Consider the following 16793-nt stretch of genomic DNA (forward strand, 5'->3'; position numbering starts at 1 on the left):
GACCTGCTCTCTAGAACCATTAATGCTGAGGATCTGGACCCTTACTTTCGGTACCCTCTATAAATCCAGTTCATACCAAACAAGCAGGTCTGCCTCGAAAGTATTGACATTAAGGGTCGTCTGGGCCAACATTAAAGATCTTAAAGGCCTGTCAGTTAGACGACTTCCAAGACTCTCCTTAAACAATCGAAGAAATATTTCCATCTGAAGCTTCCACAAGCTTGGCAAAATTTAATGTCATTTTTTCCTTACCAGAAATTGGGTACAAAGACCAAAAATTGATAAATGCAGACCAACCAGTTGAGTTAATCCAAAACATAAGCGAATCATATCAAAAAATCATAGTGAATAGTCCTCGCACAAAGGATAAGAAAATTTCAGTGATAAAACGAAAGATAACAATCGTCATGTCCATGAGCTTATGATGGAGACATTTATCGTTCTTGGACTGTGTTTTATACTCTACGAAGCATTGGATTTCTTCCAAGGATGTAGACATAGTCCGCATCAAAACTATCGACCGGATGATCGCCATCTTCTGATTGATTCAAACGAATCTACAACCACCACGACTGCACCGAGTATCAAGCGGAAAACATCGAAAGAACCAACCAGTTCACTAAATCCAGTTCCTGAGGAAAATATCTGTTATAGTGGATCCCCTAAAAGCGCTTTCGATCTAAATCGTGTCCATCTAATCAACGAAAATCGTAACGAAGAATATCTATCATCAGATAATGACGACGAAAGCGATGAATCTTGCGACGATGATGAATCTATATCCTCAACGCTATCATCTAGTGAAAATTGTAGAAAAGTTTTTAGTATAAGTGAAAATTTAGATAATTTTAATTTAATTTAGTGTAAATGCGGGAGATGAATGTATCGTGTAAGCGTTAAACAAAGTTTGATGATGAAATAAGAAAATATCTAAAATTGAGTGTGTTTTATCTAATTTTAATGGTGTAAATAAGAAATAATAGTGCGTGTAAAAATGGAAGTTCGAAAGGTAAAAAAGATATCCATGAAATTGATTCAAGAATTTGATTTTATTTTAAGGTTTTATTTTCGTTTTATAAAAAAAAATGGTTGCATTTTCCCGAATCTGCTCATTGATTCCGATACTTTTATATTAATATAGCAAAGAGATACTTAGAGTCTTGGGTTCAAGATATTCAAAGTAGATTTTTCTCCCTTAGAGGGCTAAGGTAATATATATATATCGATGTGCAGCAGAAAAAATGCCTTTCCGATTATAAATCAAACGATCTTAGACACCTTGTAATGGAAAAGGTGACACTTGGTAATTATCAAATATAAACTAAAGTTCACGATCCAGTTGAGGAAGGCCATTATGACTCAGTGTGACTTTGCCCTGTGGTTATTGATGCTTCATGGGAGTTGCTCTTATAACACTATTCTGAACAATATTGGTAGGATATGTAGTTTCACACTCTAGCTCAAAACAAGTTCCGCGGCAAGTTTAGCTTTTTTCTTGTATTTAAAATGTCGCCGCAAATTACCCAGCTAAATCTTTCAAACCATAACACCTTTAGCGACTGTAAACTTCTTGCGAATTCACATCTCAGCAGATGAAGTGAAAGAAATGACTACATTCAAATATGCATCGGTACCATACAAATTTTTGGTTATAGGGCAAACTCAAAGCAAATTTATTTCTATATCAGGAAGCTGACTTCATGAAAAAGATGTCTTTCGTGGCTTAAATAAAAATACATATACCGCGACTGCTGGGAATGACACATAGCCAAGGAAATGAATAGATAGAAAGGAAGTGTGTAGCCACGAGGGGCATACTTAACTGCTCAAAGGGTCATAACGAGTAAGTTCTGTTAGGTGGGGTAGTTAGTTAGCTGGTTTAGGTTAGCTAATCAGTTTAAATTAGACTTGAATATAAGGTAAAATATTACCGTGATCAGCGAACCTTGTGAAAACCTCTGTCCTAATGAACAGAACAGGCTGAAAAGGGGGGTTAATTTCTTTTTTTTCTAAATCCTTTATTTATTGCTCTTGCTTTTCATTCTTTGGTTTCAAAGATAGAGAATGCAACTGTGAAGTGTAAGTCGCGGTGGGGGTGTTCGGGGACATTGAAGGGGCTTTTGACTGTACGCCCTTCAAAAAGCTCTGTGATGCCGCCAGAGAGCATGGTGTTGACGAAACTCTAATAAAGCGGATCTACGCTATGATAACGCAGAGATTGTTGTGTGCTGAAGTGAGAGTTGATCGCTACTTAACAATGGAAGCGATGAAAGGCTGCCCTCAAGGAGGTGTACTCACTACTATGCGAACTGCAAAATCTGTCAATACACGTTCAAGCTTATGCGGATGACGTGCTTGTGCTGGCTGTTGGTTGAGATCTCGGAGTGGTGTGTAGAAATACACAACGCGCCGTTGATTTGATTGACAGTTGGTGTCTCAGGCATGGACTTTCAGTAAATCCAAATAAAACCAAAATGGTATTATTTACGAAAAGGAGGAAACTGAATGGTCTTTGCCTTCCAGAGATGAGGGGTACAACCTTTCAACTTTCCGAAGAAGTGAAAAATCCGGGAGTTATACTAGACAAGAAGCTTCTTTGGAACAAACATGTGTCACAGCTTATGGGCTGTCTAGATGGACCTTTGCCTCGACATGGGGACTTAGGCCTCAGGTAGTAATGTGGATATATCATTAGCCCGATGTTCGCTTTAGCATCACTAGTGTGGTGGGTTAACGTGAAACAAAAGGGTTTTCGCTGTAAATTAGCCACTCTGCAAAGAACTGTGTGTCTGGGTATCACCGGTGCCATGATCGCCATATCTGGCGCATCTCTGAATGCATTATTCAATTTGCAGCCCTTGGATTTGTTTATTCAGAGCACTGCAATAAGAGCAGCTCATAGACTAATTCGATTAAATCTATGGGAAAATAATGGTGGGGGCACAGAGCATTGGAGGAGTCATTTGGAGAACTGAATCTCATACATTTCTTTGGTAGAAGAGATGAAGTTATCTTGAAACCGAGAGAAAACTGGGACGAACTAGAAGAATGCGTGTCAGGATATACTGACGTCTTCTACACCGATGACTCAAAGATAGAAAATGGTTCTGGAACAGGAGTCTGCCTCTCGAATAAAAACGAGAAGTGGGGGTTTCCTTTGGGACTATATACAACGGTCTTTCAGGAGGAAGTGTATGTGATCCTATGGACGGCAACCTGGATGATTGACGAGCGGTCGAAGGGCAGGCGCATCGCAATTTGTAGCGATAGTCAAGCTGCATTGAGGGCGTTGAGTAATACTTTGGTCATTTCAAAAATCGTTCAGGAATGTAGAAACCGATTAAATTCTGTTTCTAGATTTAATGCGGATGGATTTACTCTGGGTTCCTGGTCACAGTGGTGTAGAGGGAAATGAAATCTCGGATGCCTTAGCAAAAGAGGCTTCAACTTACCCCATGCCCGGACCGGAACCAGCAATTGGGGTGTCGGTAGCATTGGCTGATGCTGCTATCAAAAACTGGGAACAAGCTTCCCATAATGACGGATGACGAAGTCTTAATGCTGCTAGACAGACCAAATTCCTCCTGTTAGAACCAAACAAATATATTGCAAGGTTTATCCTGTTGAAAAGCAGGAAGACTTGCGGAAATATTGTGGGCATTCTGACCGGCCATAATTCAGTAGCTGTGCATATATTCAGGATAGGAATTATCCAAGATGATACGTGTCCATCCTGTAATGAGGAAGCGGAATCTATGGAACATTTTCTATGTGGGTGCCCCGCCTACGGACGCATCAGACATCAGATTTTTGGTGCTGATGTGTTCCAACTGGTGCGAGTAGCATCACATCCACTATCGGAAATCCTGCGATACATAAACGGATCCGGAATATTCCGGATTGAGTACAATGGACCATTAAGGTCTGAGTGCTCATAGGATTTGCCTCTCCCCCCACCTCAAACCCAGACACACACAAGCCTTTATTGCGTTCGCTAGTGTGATTCGTCCAGATCGAATCCGACATTTTTTACGTCCATGGGATTGGTTCAGTTCGAGTCGAGAGGCTCTCAAATCACCATCTAGCGTATCAAGCCTGCTGTCGACACTTGGGCCGTTTTCAACCTCAGTTAGTGAGTTCTTTAAGAAGAAAAGAACAGGTTTCCAAAATATTTTTTATGTGTAAATGGAAAAAAAACCTTTAGCCAGGAAAAATGACATTTTGTTTAATTCGCATTCAAACTTGGAAGCTGGCTAACAAACCTCTTCCGTAAATCGGCTCACCAAACGACTTAATGTATGCCAACTGATAAAAAGAAGAACATTTGTCAAAAAGCAGGCCTTATCTACTTGCGTCCTTTCCAAAAAATATTATACAAAAGACAAACCTAAATTAATGATTCACTAAAATTTCCCATGTTGCCGAAATGAATGGCCAAGCCCAAACCTACAAAGAGTTTGTCTAACGTTAGACTAACTAACTAACGCATAAAACCTCGTCGTTCAAGGTACCAACCTTGGATCGATATGGTAAAAGGTTTCTGCTTAGAAAATGTTCGGTTATACCAATTCTCATCAAGATAGCTAAGTTTATCATTCACGTCTTATACAGAGCTCCTTCCTAGCTCATTATGTGTGATTGTCTTGCCAGCTTTGACAGAAACCTAAGAAGTTTCTCATATCTTCATACATAAGTGCTCGCGTTGTGCTTGGACTGTTACCAAGGTGCCATTGGTGATTGTAATAATAGTAATCATTGGCACGATAATCCATTTGGATCTGGGCCTTGAAGCGTGTTAGACCACGATACACATAACGCGTAACGATACACTACAGGACAATGTAGCAAGGCGCTCGCTCGTGATTATTACCCTGATTTGATTCAGGTACTCATTCTCAACTGAGTCGACTGACATTTAATATCCAGTCATAGCTTATTGTCGACACAAAATCAAAACAATATCGTAAAAAAACATGGAATTGTAAAGCAGCTGGCATTTATTTGCAACACGTTTATCTTAGTTTAGTTATGGAGGCTATTTGTTAGCCAGTGGTTAGATAGAGAAAGCAAATTCGAAACGGATTTTTCCCGTATTGGTCGATTTTTTTATTTGAAGCCACAAATACTGCATTTTGGGACCCAGTTGTTTCTTTTATCGGTATGCATACTCAGCATTTATAACTTCAAATTTGGGCCAATCAAGGAAAATTGACTTCGAATTTGTCACTTTTAAGTGAGCGCGTTCGAGGAATATGGGGAAGGAATTGGGTGCGGGATTACGATTATTATCCGTCATCATCATCGGCGCAACAACCGGTATCCGGTCTAGGCCTGGCTTAATGAGGAACTCCAGACATCCCGGTTTTGCGTCGAGGTCCACCAATTGTATATCTCTAAAAGCTGTCTGGCGTCCTGGCCTACGCCATCGTTCCATCTCAGGCAGGATCTGCCTCGTTTTCTTTTTCTACCATAGATATTGCCCTTATAGACTTTCCGAGCTGGATCATCCTCATCCATACTACATTAAGTGACTCGCCCACCGTAACCTATTGAGCCGGATTTTATCCACAACCTGGTGGTCATGGATTTCGTCGTTATGTAGGCTACGGAATCGTCCATCCTCATGTAGAGAGCCAAAAATTCTTCGAAGGATTTTTCTCTCGAATCCCAGTTTCCGAGGAATACATAGGAACTGTCAATATCATTGTCTTGTACAGTGAGAGTTTTGACCCTGTGGGAGACGTTTCGAGCGGAACAGTTTTTGTAAGTTAAAAGAGGCTCTGTTGGCTGCCAACAACCGTGCACGAAATACCGGATACTGGCCTTTTTCAGTGAACTAAATGAGAATGATTTTGTGAGCACATGATGATAATTTCTGGCCAGCGTGACCGTATGGATCAGTACCTTTCACTATCATGGTTTACGCGCTGATAAGTTATCAGAGGTGTTACATAAAATGCCATCTAGAACTGATTAAGTCCAGATGGAAGATTAATAGAGAAGACAACTCTATTTTTCGAATAGGAACATCAACCGGTATGATCCTTTTTTCGAATGTTTTGTTGTTGAGTTAGTCTCTTCGCAAAAGCGTCTCCATAATGATCGTTTGGCCGATCTTGTGCTGTTCTTTAGAGCCTTCTGTGCCTCTTTATGGGGATTCCAACCAGCGGCTGAATCACACTTCAGAGCACGATTGAGGAGCATCCTTGTCGTTCTCCTCTGTTTTACTAAATCTGAGTTCCACCATGGTGTTTTACCCTTCTTTGGCATCTTGAGTGGACAGCTTTTTTCGAAAGCTTCTCTCATGTTAGTTGTGATCATCTGGGTTGTCTTCTCAATTCTAGCAGAGAATTTGATGCGCTTCCCAAGGATCGTGACTCTGGCGCACAGTTATATTTTATACGTCGCCCAATCTGTCTTCCGCGGATTCCGAAATGGAGTGGTTGGAGGTGAATCCATGCTCATTACGAAATCAATGCGTTTGTGATCCGTGAGCTCAGGGCATACCACCTGAATATCGATGACCTCTCGCCTGACCATGTTGAAGAAAGTGGGTTCATTCCCCAAATTAAGGATCCGCAAATAAGTCATAACTGCTACTGTTCCCTGCACCATTTCGCTCTTTTTCTGGAGGCCAGAGGAACCACTTTTTGAATGATGACAGCTCAGAAACCATTTTCAGGGTTAATCGCGCATCCTCCCACGCATCGTTGAGGGAGGAGCAGTACTGCTTGAACTACTCGTTCGTGTCTTCGTCACAAGTTTTCTAGCGGTAAATTAGTCCCTTATAAGAAGGATACGTTTTTAGACATATGTTAGATTCAACAACAAAGTGAGTTGGATTGAAAATCAACGAATTATAAACAAAAACGTTTATGCTAACTGGAACCAACAGACCATTCGGACAAAACCTGATTCTGAGTAATTATAATCTGGAAAATGTCGCCCACTTCCTCGTCGTTCTACCAATCATGAAACGTGTACAGGAAGACAATGTATGCATTATAGAGCAATTATAGGAGGTGCGATTCTATATAGATGTGAAACGCAGTCAGATAAATCACAACACAGAATATACCTTGGCGGTACGATGGCTGAGGTGAATATAAGCCAATCTCTCGATCTCGTTACCCCGAGGTCGAATCCCGATTCGTCATGGACTTTTGTGCTGTTCTACTGTCGTAAACATATCATTTACATAGCATTAAATGTGACAATGATGAAGCGGAAGGACAGTCTAATAGCAAAAAATAAAATAATATAATTTGGTATTTTATAATGAATCCTTAGGGCATCAAATTGCGGGCTATTTGTTTCGTATGATAAACCATCTAAGTCGACCCTCATGAAACTACGAAAGCTGCAGTGAGTTGGTTACTTGTAGAATACCCAACCGTACAGAAGCCCACGTTAAGAAAATTGCGCGGCGAAGCATGATGCAAAAGAGAGGATTCAATTGAAGCACACAGTAGGTCGCTTTTGAGATTATTCAACTGAGAGACACGGTCATTGAACAGTGAAGACGGGAGAAACACTATTTTCAGCTTAAGTTTTCTTTTATTTGACCCAAGCAAAATACTGAACCGAAGATAATTTGAGAATAAATTCTTCTGCCAACTTCTGTGGAACATGGAGTACTAACACTAAGTTGCCCTCTTTCTTTCAAAAAAGCATTCCAAGTAGGCTTAATGAAATTTTTTCTCCAATTCACGCGAAATACTACTTGACTTCTGAATCCAGCAGTGTCAGGTTGCATCTAATATCTCTTCAATTGTCGATAAAATATTTTCTATTGGAAGCGAGAATCATCTTACCCAAATCGTTTCCAATTCACACTATAACTTGAAAACATTCAAGGATCGAACACCACTACTAAATCCAAACGTACACCTCAATTCCATTCAATATGAAATCAGTTGAAAATCAATTGAAAATCAGCATCCTCTGCAACAAACTAACTGGCTTGAGCTTAAGTGCATTTTATGCTGAGAAAGTACTGCAAACTGACAACATCTTATTGAAAACTTGTCTCCTCCACTCAATAAGGACCATTCAAAGTGCTGCCACTCCAGAGAAAATCCAAGCATGTCGCTCAAACTATGTCGGAATGCATGTATGCTTTGGCCTGGCCTTAACTGGCATCTAAGTGGTTTTCTCCATGACTACTCAACCCTATCCATCTTGCAGAAATCGGAGATACTGCATTCTTTACTCTTACAACTTCATGGATATCGTGTCGAAAATCTAACGCCCATTCAATGTTAAAAGCAATTGGCCTTTGAAAGTTTATGGAGACGGGGATGAGGGGGGTAGACAGGTCAGGAGTTGTAGGTGCTTCAGACGTGAGTAAACATTTTAGGCGAAAAGATTTCTATTCTAAAGTTAAATGGGAAAAGGATCTGTGAATGGATTTATCAATACATGGAAAATAGTTTCCTTTGAATATCTTTTCAATTATTTATCGGTTCAGTAGATGAAAAGCTGATGTTTGATCTTGGAGTGTCCCGATTTGCAGGCGAACGCTTTGTATCTGGGTGAGTTTCTTTTCAGCGCTTTTGAAGTTTTAAGCCACAACGAAATCCGCTTTAGTTAAAAACGTACAAAGACTTACGTTTTAAAACTTCTCTAATGCGATTTGATCCCGATGGTGGGTGTATAGGATTAGATAAATCCTGAAGAATAGAGCTCAAAATCCGGTCATAGTTAAGATGTATTCTACGTTTGCAGTGCAACCTCAGAGTTCATTAACCTGACATTCATACAATGTCCTTATATCTCCTGCAGGCGGCAAAAACATACCTCTCCTTCTTTTTGTTTTGCTTCGTTACCCGTCCATGATTCCTTTGCCCAGTGGTATGCTTGGTTTCATATCTCCCTCCCAACTCCGCACTAAATGTGCTATAAGAGTCAAAAGAGAAACAATCTGCAGAAGCAAATCCCGTTTCCATTATTTACTATCAAAGCAGATAAACGGAAGCGGAATAATAACGTCAAAGTGATGGCCACCTACAATCCAACAAAGAAGGATAAAAAAGGGTTTTCATTAAACATTTCGGAGGAATAAATGTAAAGAGAAGGCAAAGCGGCAAAGGAAAGTGTACATCCGAATTCCAAAGAGATCTCATTTCGCGTATTGCCTGGAAGGTTGAATGTTTATGCATAAAACTTTCAGAGCATAGTGTGTGCAACAATGCCATACCTACCTCTCTGGGGTCGATGGTTTGTAAGATATACAAAATCACGATTCATCTGCCACTGAAACCTCAAATGGTTTTGAAGTATCTTCTTCACCAGTTTTTAAAGTTAAAAATTGCAAAACCTCAAAAAAATTCTTTGGAAAAAACTTCGGTTATTTCCAACTTATCTCATTATAAAGGTACCCGAGGGAACTTGCAAATTCATAATGGAATTTCCATTAATCCCATAAAGCGGGGGCGCACCTAAACTTCTGTCTACAACCTTCGCCACCCAAAGAACCCCAAAAGAAATAGATTAGCCCCCGTGAAACAATTTGAGCATATTTTTTAAGAAGTTTAGCCGGTGAAAAACCAGAGGCCGAATTTCAATGTAAAACCTTAACTCAGAGTTACGTTTTTCTGAAAACAATCTGTATGCCACCGGCGGACCAACGGAAAAGGAAGAGGGACGCATAGTTCCGAGATTGCTGCCAAAGAAATCATGAAAAGTTCAACGGATCTCATTAAGAACAGTTAAATAACACTTACCGCACTTTAGCCAAAAGCTTCCACTGAGATTTACTTGCCCCCCTAGTCCGGGATTCTGAGCAGCGTATTTGCCGTGGCAGAGCGTTCATGATGGCGTCCGGGATAACGTTGCCTGTCGAAAAGAAAGTCAAAGGGACTGGGACTATCTTCACATCCTATCGCGCGATATTTTTCTCTGTGAGTACATTCTGTATCTAAAGTGTTTTACATCTCACTTGCCTTTGCCCTTCACAATGAATCAGCATCTCATTTATTCGTCGTGGATATTGCCGCCAGCCCCTAAATCAGACGGTGGGGTGCCACGGAACTGTAGAAGGCCGGACTCGGGGTAGGTTAGCTCATTTTAATTTATTGAACATGCGGAGCAACCATGCCTTCCGGCAACAGCAATAAATATTGAAAGCATGACGTGAATAAAATTGAAACTGCTTAAAGACTACTCGAGCTTTTATTTCTGTCCTCGAAATACTTGGTTCAAAGATACACTGAAAATGGAATATGTTCAAAAATGGCGGAGAACACATCTCGTAGGGATCCGGGATAATTTCTTTGTTGTTTTCGTGTGTTCCATTGGATTTAGTGTCTTAAGTGTGAGCTATCGTTGTTAGCTCAATTTCTTTCAATTTAGCCATTAGTATAAGCTTCTGTGAATAGAATTTACGATTATCTACTGGCAAATAGGTTATAATTTTATTAGGGGCTTTATTGCGTTATTTTTTATTGGAATTATGTGAGGGGATGCAGTGATCACGCTCTTACTTTTAGCCTCATATTATCTGTATTGTGAAATATTAAAATCGGAATAATGATGATGTGTTGGTGAAATCATCATGGGGGTGGGTCAGAAGACAAGAGGGCTGATTTCTAACAGCAAGAATTATTGTGTACTTCCTGGAAGTTCTTTGTATTTCAGGAACTGGTCCTCGAACGAAACACTGAATAAGTTTCAAAAGTGGTACATTCTTATAAAGGCATCACCAAATATGAAGTTTTTCAAATGAGTCCTTTAAAATATCGGGGCACCAATTTGACTTTGTCAGCCCCTGAGAAACCGGTTAGAAACCGCTATTGGGCTTAATCAGCTGTACTTCATTTTACGATGAAATCTTCAGCATTTTAGATGTCAAAATATACACAAAAGCATCACACGTATGTTGAGGCAGAGAGGTTTTTCAAAAGTTGTACCACGAGTTCGTTTAAAGGCAGGGAAAAGTCTTTTGATGTTCGAGAGCCCTTAAATTCAATTATCAGCCAGAAGTTGGTTTTTTATTTTGTTAACTTCCTAATTTTTCTATCACGAAAATTTCGGATGTCTTCCTCAACATGGGAACCGTACACGTCATATTGAGATCACAGAAAATCATATCATATCTGCGGGTCCAACCACAACGAAAACGATTCGTCCTTTCAGTTCTGTTTTCTGGGTTTGTCATAATCTATGCTGACTTCAGTTTGCTTTTGAAGACTGTAAATTTACCACCACCAGTTTTCAGCTAAAATGTTTTCTTTGCCTTGGATATAACTATATATGGATGATCATATTGATGACCTTTTCAATACACAATCTCATCTACATCTTCTTGAGGATGGAGGTGGCTTCCTGTACAATGCACAGTTTGGTCTGCATATTTTTGAGGATGTAGGTGGTTTCCTCAACATACTTATTCCCCTTTTGGATCTATTCAATATAATGGACTGATTATTGAATAGCGGAAGGGACACTAGCTTAGAACCCACCATTTATTTTTCTAAAAGCGTTTGACCAACGAACAACCATCATGCATAAACAAAGAAGCCAAGAATATATAAACGTCAAGTCAAACAAAACTTCCGGTGGGGTCTGTCACGAAACCGCATTTGCCATTGTCGCCAATATCGTTCGAAGCAGATGCCGTGAATTAGACAGTAGCCAAACACTCATCACGCCATTATCGCCAGAAGACCTGGTGAATTTTATGGAGTCGCTGCCATAATTTGAATTCGTTGCCTGCAAGATCGATCTTCGTCTTCTCCCGGAGATAATGCGAATCTGTTGTCTGAGTCATCCAAAGAGTTGTGGTAGGCCTAGAGTTAAGATAAGTCTGCTCAAATCGTGTTTAATTACCCCACCCAGAGGAACTGCCTTCTTACCAAACCGGTCATAATCCTCCTTGGAGATGGAGAAACATGTCTGCAGATGACATGCTGGGCGTTTCCTAAGTCGAAGATCCCGCTAAAGGGTTCTCTTTGTACCGATGAAGGCCATTCTATAGTCCTTTTATGGTTCGGTGCCACAGCCTTGGCGTCTGGAGAAACCTATGTGCCCTGGAAGCTGGGAAATTACAAGAATGTGCATGACAAGCGTAACCCTACATATGGAGATCGCCCAATATACTTTCTGGGTAGTGCGAGAGCGCTTAGTGCCAATGCAAAGAGTAAAGGAACCATAATAGTCGATTCCTAAAGCCAAGAGAGGGAATTACGCTGTCAGCATTTGCGCTGCTTGGAGCGGTACCACTTGCTGTTCGATAAATCTCTCTGAAGAAGCCGGCATGAACCCGAGTTCGTGCTGCTTGTCGCACTTGCAACCCTCAGCAGTGCGTGCACACTATTTGCAGCATGAGCTGCACCACACCGTGACAAGTCATAAGGTGTTCCTGATGGATGATGAGCTGAACCAAAGCGTCGGCCTTGGGTAGGATGATCGGAAAGTGCTATTCGTGCTTCAGCTTAGAGTGTACAATTTGTCCTCTTATCCGCAGTTGTCCTTAATCTTCCAAACATGAAGTGAATGTGAGGAGAGCACTCAAATCGCCTAGTGAGAGCTATCGCAAACTACCTGAAATTCTGCTGCAAGTAGTTCAGTGCATTTCCTAGTTTATGGGTGCTATTTATCGCAATACCAAAGAAATGTCGTCGAGAAGGGTTCCAATGTCGAATGCGAGCCATGATTTCCAGCAAACACTGAATTTAAACAAATAAAGTCAAGATGAAAATTATTATATTGCTTGCTTTGCTTTGCACATAGAAACGGTGGGTGTGCGAATAATGGCCGTTGCTTTTGAAGTTAAGCTTACTCGAAGTCGACGGGGGAAGGCTAACGTGGAAACTGCCGTCGAAGTGGTGAACCAAACTAAGCCTGCCCACTATAAAGGATGGTTGAGAAGTTCTGCAGCTGCCAATGACATAACGCTGATCCGCTGGCAATGTGAGCGCCTGGATTTTCATCACACAACTACCCGCATAAAGTTTTAATTTCGTTGGATGTTTTTGAAACCGGGAAAGAGCGACCTGGGAGTCTGCAATATATGCAACGAACACGAGTGTGTTGAATGCATTTTGTCCACAATTGTTACCAGAAGAGGCACTGTGTTGTGGTAAAGTGACCCGTTGCGTAACTTCAAGAGGAGGCATCTTTGCTCATCATGTGATGAAGGCAATAAGAATTTGGTCGACGAAATCATGAATATGCGCGTAAACAACCGTATCACAAGCCTATATACTGGGGTTTGATAAAGAGTGACGTGCAGTCATGCGGTAAGGTGCTATGGCTGAATGTATAGGTGATTGAAATCATCAAATTCATTAGGAAAAGTAAGCCATGCGTGCGCAGTGATATCTCAAAGAGGCAATGCTGGATCGGTCAAATGTAGTTCTCCAAAATGCTGGGCCAATTTTTGCTGCTCAAAATGATGGAGTAATTATCGCCATCATTCGCTCCGTTAGGTATAAATTCCGAGTATAACGAGTCAAGAGAGATACTTGACATCCCGAATGAGCGAGCAGTATGGGGCGCTCCTACACTTACCACGTCCACATCGGTTCAAGTTTTTCATAATTCGAATCGGTGTGCCAATTATAAAGTAACAGAACTGCAAAGTGCTAGGCCTAAATGTCAATGCCGAAAGTTACTGAAAGTGTAGGCTCTGCCTAATGCATAACCACCTCGCAGTGAGAAAGCCAAAAACGGCTCACAGAGCGGTGGAGTCCTAGGTCTGACAGGACTCGTCTGTGAAGTTGCGTCTCTCCATAAACTTTAACAAATCCTGAAACTTGGGGATCTCGGAGGTAGACGCTGCCATTTCTCCAGTGCACTGTGATGAGCTTAGCCACTATAGTGGGCACGACTAATGCATCCCAGAGGCCAACTGGAGCCTGCTCAGCATCAACCACAGCATATAACTTGGGTGGCCCTTCCTTCACCGCCTCGATGTTGCTAAGTCATGCAATGCATATTTCCGCTAGTTGGAGTGAAGAGCAGGCTCACATGACCCTCCACGCTGGTAAACACGATGGTTTTCATTTGATTAGTGCGGCCTTAGAACCTCTACGCGTATGCGATGTTCAACCAGTCTCGCCAGACATTTCAGCAAGAATGATATTAAGCTGATCTGTCCGAAGTTTTTTCGATTTGAATAGTCATCTTTCCTAGGCTTCGGTATGAAAACTACATTAACTTTATGCCAAGGAGCATCGTCGGAACTGTTGCTTTCAAAGTGTTCCAATTCCACTTGCAACACTTTCATCTTGAAAGGTTTGTAGAAACCGCCAATCCTCTTTCTCCCACATTTGTCACCTGTTCTCCCAGATTCTGTACTTCCAAAAAAGCCTGTATAAAGACAACTCTGGAATACTTGGAAACTTTATCCGGTTTTCTAATTTGACTGACTCGTCCCTTTTAAGGGCTCTGCGTAGTCTTGAAATCTCCTTTTCGGGTTCCAATGCCTAAAGGGTCTCGCTTCGAACGTTTTACGAACCACAAAATCTGTTAAAAGTTCAAGGCCATTTGATTTTGCATACATTACTAGATAAATTGGTTCCTATATCTGTGGAGGACACAAAAAAATCACAGCGTAAGTAAGCAGAAGCAGCTACAACATTTATCTTCTTGCTATAAGCTGCTATTGTAAGATCACCCTAATCAGGTCCTGGGAAGAGGATTGTCTTAGCGTGGTTGCCTTTCAAAATTTGATATCAAGACCCAGACTCTCGGTCTTGAAGATGCAAACCTCCTTTACTGATCCAATACCACAAATTCTGTTAAATTGAACCCATGGTCTTTGTATTAAAAATGTATAACGACATTTCTGTAACGTTGCCAGCTTTGCTGCCAGCAGGTAGGAAGGGGCTTCCGTTGCTGCTAGTTAACTTGAATAATCTGGATGTTGTTAGACATAAGTTTAGTGTGATTTGTAAACCGCCGCCAACTGAAGATACTTCTGCCCGTTGTTTCTCCTCCTTACGTCCGAATTCTCTGGATATTGCCACACCTGATGATGCAGCAATGCTTATGTCCTTATTTCCAATAAACTTCGCTACTTTCGTAGTACCTTCCACTGTAGTCCACTAGGAGCCTTCTCAGTTTCCATGTTGGTCCGTCTGCATGGATCCGTTTCCGCATACCGGCATTACACCAGATGCGTTTACATCACCTCCACTCTTTTGGTAGCGGTAGGAGAAAATGTGCCAAGCAAGATTTAGACTGTAGCTTTCTGTCCTTTTGCGGCTGAAATTTTCTTCTGTCAAGCTTTCCTCTTCCGCTTTCTGGAAAAATTAGGGGGGCTGACCACTGAGATTTTTCAACGGTGTTTGATTGAGAGGATATCCTGTTTTCCCTTCGTGCTCTCCCCTTCTGTGAGATAGGATCCAAAATTTAATGTTAACGTTTTGAAATGAAAATAGCCACACTTTGAGGCGTCATGGGTTTTCTAGCAATGGCCGCCTCATTTCTTTAACGGAATTTGGAAGAAGGGACCTTGCTATTTCTTCTATGTATCTTCCAATTAAGGGGACTTATTTTTTAACGGGGGTGACTGGCTGGGTTTGAAAGGGGGCACCTACACCTTTGTTGTCCATAAACCTTTCACCTTCCACCTTCCTCCGGGATGGAGCTGAAAATTCAAACTTTATCAAATCAAAATACCAAAAAAATATCCTTATATGTCTTCAATAATTTCTTAGTAGACCCAAGAAGTTTTCAGAGTGGAGGGATGAGTGACATAGTATAGCTATAGCTTGGAGAGGAATCAGTTAGTTTTTAAGCTATAGCTATACTATACCGATGTAATCTTTCATATTGGTCGATGGGCTTCATTTGGGATGCCTTCAAATTTACAGGGAAAAGACCTACATGCATACCCTAGTTAGGTCATGATATACTTTCAGTAAATTAATAGAAACATTTGCGGGCGTAAGCGCTGGAAAAGGTAGCCTCTAACCAGGACTGCCGCGAAGGTTCAAGCAACTTTATCTTTTCATTTGCTGCCTTTTATTAAATAGCCAGCGTTGTCCACGCTTTATTTCGGGGTCACTAGAGATTTGGCTTCTCGGAAAAATCAGTGTTCAAATTGAGTTAGTCAAATAGCTTTCCATCAGCAACAGGCCCAAAGTGCCTGGAATTTTCATTAAATGCTTGCTTGTCTGCTGGTTATTATATTCTTCGCTTCGTCTCATTTTTCATATTTTAATCATTTCTGAGAAGCTTTTATTTCGTCCAAGACATCTTTTGTAGCAATGAATTGCGTGCTCTCAATAAAAATCAGTATTATTCGCGTCAAAGGATGCTCCATTCAATTGGGACGAAAAAAGTCATTTCTACGCGGATAAACCTTCACAAAAAGGGGGTGGATTTGCAAATCCGTTCATCAGCTAAAGAAGGATTTTCCAGAATACAGTTGGCTCTAAAGTTTTCAAATGGAATTAGAGTCCTTCCTATTAAAAGTTGGTGAAAAGCTAAATGACATGAATTTTTGTTCCTCTCTCAACAGAAGATCGAAAAGGTTCCACACAAATACGAAACATGTAACATCCGCGACTCTCCTGTGAATGCACTTGGCATGTCAGTTTAGAATAAAACTTTTTCATGGTTTACCCTCACGTCAATATTGGAAAGCCCCATTTACACACGTCACCCTTACTGTCGCGTGTAACACCATCTTAATGAGAAACTGGGTTAATGAGAGCGACTGTAATGCGAGGAAAATTGCAACCATTTTTTTCCATTATCCATCCTTTTATTTTTCCGTCATTTTCTCTATTCTCTTTCATTTCGACAAAAACAAAAGCAGGGAAAATTAAATTCAAATTTGA

The 16793-nt window shown here is 40.9% G+C and overlaps 1 protein-coding gene across 1 annotated transcript in view; it reads left to right on the plus strand.

The window, feature by feature from the left end:
• The first annotated feature begins 979 nt into the window (after positions 1–979).
• Positions 980–16793, plus strand: part of LOC119657303 (neurobeachin) — a 511509-nt gene continuing 495695 nt past the window's right edge. Inside the window, exon 1 of the mRNA XM_038064152.1 lies at positions 980–1009. Coding sequence (XP_037920080.1) covers positions 995–1009 — 15 coding nt within the window. The 5' untranslated portion in view covers positions 980–994. The remainder of the gene's footprint in view (positions 1010–16793) is intronic.

Source organism: Hermetia illucens, chromosome 5 (assembly GCF_905115235.1).
Source record: "Hermetia illucens chromosome 5, iHerIll2.2.curated.20191125, whole genome shotgun sequence".
Taxonomy (NCBI): domain Eukaryota; kingdom Metazoa; phylum Arthropoda; class Insecta; order Diptera; family Stratiomyidae; genus Hermetia; species Hermetia illucens.